General features: G+C 49.1%; 1 protein-coding gene across 1 annotated transcript in view; it reads right to left on the bottom strand.

The window, feature by feature from the left end:
- Positions 1–1860: 1860 nt before the first annotated feature.
- Positions 1861–7567, bottom strand: part of LOC107108051 (tyrosine-protein kinase SgK223) — a 95877-nt gene continuing 90170 nt past the window's right edge. The window contains exon 7 of the mRNA XM_015408435.1: positions 1861–2880. Within this exon, the coding sequence (XP_015263921.1) occupies positions 1861–2880 (1020 nt within the window). The remainder of the gene's footprint in view (positions 2881–7567) is intronic.

Genomic DNA, 7567 nt, shown 5'->3' with positions numbered 1-7567 from the left:
TGGCTATTCATCCATTCTGTATGGGAAAACTGGAAGCGGTCCAAATCAAGAGATGCTGTGACGGATAAATGCCTGGCATGAAGCCGGCAATGCAAAGCCTCCACTGTTCTTCTCCTTCCTCTGTAGACAATTTGGCTGGCAAAGGGCTAACACTTCCTTGACGGCTCCGCTGCAGGTCTCGAGAAGGAGAAAGGATGTTTACCGGACCGCAGGCCCTCCTTCAGACTAGAAAGCACAGTTCCTGCAGCGAACAATGCATACCTTACACCACCCTTTGAATAACATAGCATCCCCCCCCCCAACACATAGAATCACTGTTGTTAGGAAATGAAAATGCACCTTACGAAATGGATCTGTGCTTGTTGTCAGTGTTACAAGGGTAGTGCAGGCTCAGGGAGCAAGTTTCCGGAGCCACCGAATCTTCTGTCATCCTACTTGGGGAGTTTTTAACAGCTCCTCCTACCAGGATAGGTAGTAACTTTACTGGGCAACCTCCGTGCAGGGTTAACTCCAGTCGAAGCCAATCGAAACCAAGAGGAAACGGACCTTAAAATGCTTTTAGTTTTCTGCACCTGGGCGACTTATAGGCTATTTCCAGGCCAAGATACCTACGGGCTATTCAGGCACTCCTTTTTCGCAGTCTGCTGCAAGTGATTCCAATATGGGCCCTTCATGTCGTACTCCATTTCTCCGTAAAAATCCGGCAGTGCTCTGCTGGTGGCCAAGATCTGTCTAGGTATTTAACTCAGAAATGACTCCCATTCAGCCAAGGTTCTGTTTCTCTCTGCATTTTTTTGCCCAATCCGTCCCCTTTCTCCACCCCAGCCCGACCAATCGTCTCCATTCTATTTCCCCTTTAAAGGTTATGTTCTTCTTTTCTATCCCTGTCCCATCATCCCTGCACCATTTCTCTCCCGGCCCTCCCCTTCCTTCTCTGCCCCCTTTTGCTTTATGGGGTCGACATGCCAAGCACGCAGGGTGGAGCGAGAGTAGGGATGGGAGGAGGAGCGTGAGTGAGTGAGCAGAGCTGGTGTGTGTGTGTGTGTGTGTGTGTGGAACCATAAGCATCCCAACTTTGGGATGGCACCCAGCCACTTCTGCGTGTTCCTGCCTGAACAGATCTGCCGTGGATTTGTTTCTTGGTCCGGCTTCTGTGGGTCAGAACAAGAGAGATCTCTATAGAACCTGAAGGTAAATAAAACTTGCATTCCAAAAACGATCGCTTCTGCTCATCAAATCATTATAATTGGAGAAAAGCCATCCGGCATAGGAAAGCACACTTTTTTTTTTTTTAATTTGCCTCTTTTCATTATCTAGAAAGCAAAATACTCCGTGGAAATGGTACATTGTATCTCTTTACAATTTACAAACACTCACAATGACTATTTATCCTGAAATTTACATGGGGTATTGGATCTTTCAATGTACGCTTCTGCACAAAATATGACCCCGTTTTTTTTTACTTTACTGTCCTTTCACAAAGGGACGCACGATGTCTACCGTTTTCCATCGGGTTTCCCCAAGAAAACTCTTACTCAATTTCCCCAAGAAACTGACGGGCTTTTCCAACTTTTCATTTTCCTTGCTTGTGCGTTCTTGTTGATTCGGAGGGTTGTTTGTTTGTTTGTTTCACATGTGTTTTGCTCCCTCTAGTGGTCGATTCGATATTACATCGGTTCATGTCCAGCATAAAAACCTGCCTTTTTATAGTGAATGTAATATTAAATGGACCACTAGAGGGAGCAAAACACATGTGGAACAGACCCCCCCCCCCCGAAAGCAACAGGAACACACAAGCAAGGGAAATGAGAATGCAGAAAAGCCCAATGTCACATTTAAAAAAAAACAACACTACACAGATCAGAGCAGCTGAAGAAGTTTCAGCGACTTTGAAAGAGAAGACGGATCTGCGGAGGCTAAATACTGACAACAGAGCCAATCCTCCAGTTCGATATTCCGCTCTGCATCCACAGCCCTCTCCGCAAACTTCATCATGAGCAAGGCCCGTTTCATGTCCACCCAGTTGTGAAGGGCATCTTGAAGGGCCTCCTGGTGGTTAAGAGTCTGTTCCGTCAAGTCCTTCCTGGGGCCCCAGAGCAGACACTGCAGAATGCGCTTTGCCTCGGTGATGCGGATACGTTTGATCGGGTCTGCTTCCAGCAGCAGGTGAGCGAGCTGCTGGAGCCCCCGAGAATAAATAGAAAGGTCGGGGAGCGGGGGGAGGTCATCTGGGCTGTACTCCTGTTCCCTGAGCTGGGCCTTCACTTCGAACGGGTTGGGCTGGTGCAAAAGCTCGTAGATGAGGATGCCGGTTTGGAATTCGTCAAACTTTTTATACTGGGAAGCAGACACGATCTCAGGAGCCAGCCGGGCCTGGTTCTTTTTCACCTTGGACTCGGCGGGCCCCGACTTCTGCTTGGCTTTCAGGAAGTTGCTGATGATGAGCCTGGGCAGAGACTTGTCCTCTTTGGTTCTTTTGCAGCCAGGAGAGGGTTTGCAGTGTACCAGCAGCAAGTTCTCCAGGCAAAGGTCTCTGTGAATGACACTGTACTCCTTCAGGTGCTCCAGCCCATTGCAGAGCTGCAGGAGGAGGAAACAAACCCGCCGTTCATACAGCTCCGGCTTAGCTTTATGGGAAGTGACGGCGTCTCGCACGAAGTCCGCGGCAGTCTGGTGCGGCACTTCGCGGGTGATGACGACCACGCAGTCCTGCTCGGATACAGCGCGGGAAGGACACTGGCTTTCCGCAGAAGCGTTTTTCAACATGCTAGAGGGCACGGACGCGACAAAATGCCCACAGTCCTGCTGGATGTTGAAGTGAACTGGGACTGAGGGGCTGCAGCACGACGTGGCCATTTTAGTGTCTTGCGATTTACAGATCTGTAGACAGAAAGCAGAAAAGTGACAGGAACAACAGCTGAGGAAGTCATTCGGGGCGGGGAGATAAAGGAAAAAAACTGGCCCCAGAAAAACAAGAATGCTCAGCAGTGTCTGAGCGACCAGTCTGCACTGAAGCTGGCGATGACAAGCTAAGAAGTCATCGAGCTGGTGAGAGCAGTGCTGCCTGTACCTGATTGACAAATCGGTCAGGCTGAGGAACAGAGCCAAAGTCTGAAGCTTTACAGGCCTAGGTAGAACTCTATTGGCTTAATTCTGCACCTCTTTTCTCCAGACAAAACCAGGCCATTAGCTTTGGTTCACACATGCAGGAAGATGAGGTGGTAGAAATCGGGGAATGCTGAACGGGCTGTACCACTACAAATGGCAGGGCGGGGGGGGGGGTGACGACGACCAAAGACTGGAATATTCCTGTGTGTTCAAAACTCCCTGCCAACACAAAACCGCAACAAGTGAAACAGCATGGGGTGGGGAGACCTTTAGGGTTTGGACCCCATGGAAGGTATTTCCCAGTGAACAACAGTCCCTTGTGCACTGAACGTACTCCTCGCTGCACCTGCGTACGTGCAAAGCAACTGTATCCCCCACCATCTTCCTCCCCTGTACAACATATAGCACAAAGTATTTCTTTGGATACTACCTCAAAACCAAATGAAATAAAACCAGGGGTCATTTCGTAGAAAAAGAGGTGCAGGAGCTTATTAGCATAACTCATTAGCATAACTTATTTGCATATGCCACACCCCGACATCACCGGAAGTGTGTCAGAAGGCAACACCCACCGCTCAAGCTCCACTGGACTGTTTTGGATTGCTAGCTATTGGGGGGGGGATGTGCAGATCTGTCCTCACAGAGGAGGGAGAGCTTGTACCTGAATAAAACCTGGTTTTAAAGGTGCCACTGGACTGTTTTTTTTGGGGGGGTGACTCTGCAGCTTACCTGGCTGTTTCTTGCTCTGACTGAGGGCTGCTGGGAGCAGGGGGTGGGGCTTGTTGCATGAGCCCGCCCCCTAGGCTCTTTACTGCCGGAGCTCCACTCCTGTGCGCTCCTGCAGGAAATGACCCCTGAATAAAACCATGCCAATCATATGCTATTCACTCCACTGCTCCCATGTGCACCTAGATATTTTGCAATGACAGCAGAGTGCTAGGTGTTGCTGTAGTTCTTGTGCTACTGACGGGCAAGGATCAATATTTTGCTCATTTTACTGGGTAAAAATAAGAGAACCGGCTTGTTGTAGTGCTTAAAAGTCAACCAAAACCGGCGATGTCGGAGACTCAGATTTGAATCCCCGCTCTGCTGTGGAAGCTCTTTGGGTAACCTTGGGCCCGTCAGTCACCCTCAACCTAACCCACCTCACAGGGTCGTTGTGAGGATACCATGGAGGAAGGGAGACACATGCAAGTCACCCTTAGCTTCACAGAATGGGGGTGGTTCATGGCTTTTTTGGTGGCACAATAAGGAAACAAAAAATAAATAATCAGTCCTGCATGTGTTCTCTCTCCTTGCCAGGATCAATTTACTAGGTCTCCTCCAATGTTCCCTCTAAGCTGAGTTAGTGTGAGCTAGCTCACAGTTTTTCAGCCTCCAGCTCACACATTTTGTGTCTCAGCTCAGGAAGGAGGGCTCCAGAGCAAACTAATTTATGCAGCAGCCAAATCGCTCGCTCAAAACTTTAACGCCAGCAGCTCACAAAGTAGGATTTTCGCTCACAAGACTCCATGGCTCAGAGGGCGCATTCTCCCTTTTTTAAACACATACCAACATTTTCAGAAGCCTCTGTAAAAAACAGGGGCAAAGGTTTGCCGCACTGCAAAGGCCCCCTTCCCCTTCTGTTTCTTTCTATAAGCAGTTTTATTGGAGGGGAAACACCTGACCCCGGGCTGGCGTATCAGCTCTGAGCCTTGAAGCAAATCTGTCTTGCTGTTTGGGTACAAAAAAGGGGGGGAACACTGGGATGGGGGTAGAAGTCAGGCCGTTTCTCTATTCTGCGTGAAACGCTTCAGCCTTCAAATCCTGCAATGTTATTAGCTGTCCTTGACTGCAAAGAGAATCTTTTTTTTTTTTTTTAAAAGAAAGGCTTCAATTTGTCAAATAACAATTACATAACATTTCTTTGAGAAAAATACCTGAACTTACCCCCCCCCCCCCCCTCATATAAATTGTTCGGATAAAGTGACAGAAAATCAGGAGAGGTTCACAAAGGTCCATGAGCAAAGCAATTCATTTTGGGCGCTTTCTATTTCAGGTCAGAGTTGTTTCTCTGGAAGCTGCCGGACACAGTTCTTCTGAGAAAAGATTCCGTGGCTGGGAGGACCGTTCTAATGGCTGCGTGAAAAGCAGATTTATTTTAACTGTGCTTTAATGGTGCCACACCATCTAAGGATGCTTCTTCAATGCCACGGAGGCTTCGAGGAAGGGGGTTCATTAAACAACACATTTTCTTATGCATCGTGGAAGAGGTCGCACACCATGCAGAATTCTGAGTTCAGCTATCACTCTTTTGGCCTGAGATCCCGTGCCCAGGTAGACCGCCGGAAATCCCATTCATTTCAGCGTAATGTAAACAGCCAAACTGTGGCCTGGGCCTGCAGCTTACAGATCCCACCGAATGCTGCATTTGCGCCCATGTTTTGTAAAAACCCCCCCCCCCCAACAACTATTAAATGACAAAATTAGGGTGTGATCTTTGGACTGAATAATGAGCATGGATATAAGGCCTTATGATGAATGAGCCAGTGTGGTGAAAAGGTTAGAGCAATGGACTAGAAGAAGAAGAGCTGGATTTATACTTGGGCCCATAGTTACAGCTCCCCCGACTTACTGCCAACAGCCCCCCGACAGCGAGAGGGAGAAAACAGAGTTCTTGAGTTTTTTGCATTTGGTTCAGAGGTCTGTGGGCTGGCAAACCGTTTGGGAACAGCGGAGGCACTCTTTATTCTGCCCGAAGAGTGTGTGCGTGTGCCCCAGAAGAAAATAATTTGCCTCACAAACCAAAAGATCCTGGCTATAGAGCCTCAGAGCAGCTTACCATCTCCTTCCCTTCCTCTCCCTACAACAAAGACCCTGTGAGGTAGGTGGGGGCTCTTTCGAGAGCTACTCTTGAGAGAACAACTCTGAGAGAACAACTCTGAGAGAACTTGTGACTGACCCAAGGTCACCCAGCTGGCTGCACACGGAGGCGTGGGGAATCAAACTCAGCTCTCCAGATTAGAGTCCACCACTCTTAACCGCCACACCAAACTGGCTCCCACTTTGGACTAGAATCTGGGAGACCCAGGTTCAAATTCCAGCTCTGTCGTGGAAGCTTGCTGAGCGATAGATCCTCTCTTAGCCTAACCTACCTCACAGGGTTCTGTGATGCTAACACGAAGCAGAGAAAACCATCAATTCTGCTCCAAATTCCTTGGAGGAGCTCCGAAGATGTACTACGTATATTTGAAGGTGGAAGTGGGCATTTGGCAGGAGACCTGGCTAGTTTATATTAAGTGTTAAACATTTGTTTTTAAGTGGTGGCTGGAGTAGGTGTGATTGGGAAGGGGGGGGATACTTAGCTTTCTTCCATCACTGTCTGCTGCTTCTCACCTGGTCATTTTCTCCAAATTATAGTAAAACATACCTGGAAACTGCCAATCCGGGGTGGGGGGGATGGGGGATGAAAGGGCTCGGGGAGGGCAAGGGGGAGAAAGTGGTGAATGGGGAGGTTAAGGTTAAACACCCCTCTCCTGGCTTGTCAGTTCTCTCCTCCAAATCAGGCTATCCGCCCACTGCTTTTTAAATGTTCAGTTCGTCTAAAAAAACATCTAGTTCATGCTGAAACAAAGCATAGGAAATGAGGGTGTTTGGGCTCAATGCCCCCCCCCCCCAAATCGCGTTCACCAAGCTGTACGTGAGAAAGATGACTAACAGCATCTTGGCTCAAAAGAGATGACGGGAACCTTGTCTTGACTCAAAGGTTTCCAGCTGCCAGGCCTGTTGAAGCCTGACTCCGGGCGACAATCTGATCTGTGGCGGCGTCCACGTCTTCGAGCCCCTTGCAACAATTGCAAGGGGAAAGAAAAGAGAAGTAACTTGGGCTTGCCAAAGCCCCGAAACATCTGTCTATCTGAAACATTTCAGCGATGGAAATTAAAGCATTCCTCAAAAATCGCCTAGCGACTTAGAACTCGTGTGAGGCAGGCGAGCTCTCGCAGTCTTTCGTTTCCTGGCTGGGCTTCAATGCGCCACTGTCTGCTAGCGTCAGACAATAAAGGCACGCTCTGTGGGGGGGGGGAGAGAGACACACACACGTGTGGTCTGCAACCCACACAAAAAGAGGGTTGTCTCCATCCCTCGCAATCACGCTCTTGTCTCGAGGAAGCATCCGCTGGGAGTCAGAACCGAGTCAACGAAGACAAGTGACAGGAAGGCGGGCCTTCCCCTTTGTCAACCGGCGTCGGTACAGACGCTGCTCCGTGCGGCGCATTGAAAATTAGTGCCCCAACTAAGACACAGTATGAGGAAAGAGACGGTGGAACTGGGAAACTGAACAGGCTTCAGACTGCGGTTAAAGATTTGTTTAAAGGAAATGGGGAGTGTTCATTGTCTTTCCAGATTTAAAAGAAAATTGTAAGTTCATTTTGAAGAAGAGCTGCTGACAGCCCGGGGGGGGGGGGGGGGGGGGGGGGGG

The sequence above is a fragment of the Gekko japonicus genome, unplaced genomic scaffold, assembly GCF_001447785.1.
Source record: "Gekko japonicus isolate JY-2015 unplaced genomic scaffold, Gekko_japonicus_V1.1 scaffold853, whole genome shotgun sequence".
In the NCBI taxonomy this organism is placed as follows: Eukaryota; Metazoa; Chordata; class Lepidosauria; order Squamata; family Gekkonidae; genus Gekko; species Gekko japonicus.
Note: the sequence above shows the minus strand (reverse complement) of the source record. Positions and strands in the feature narration are given on the sequence as shown.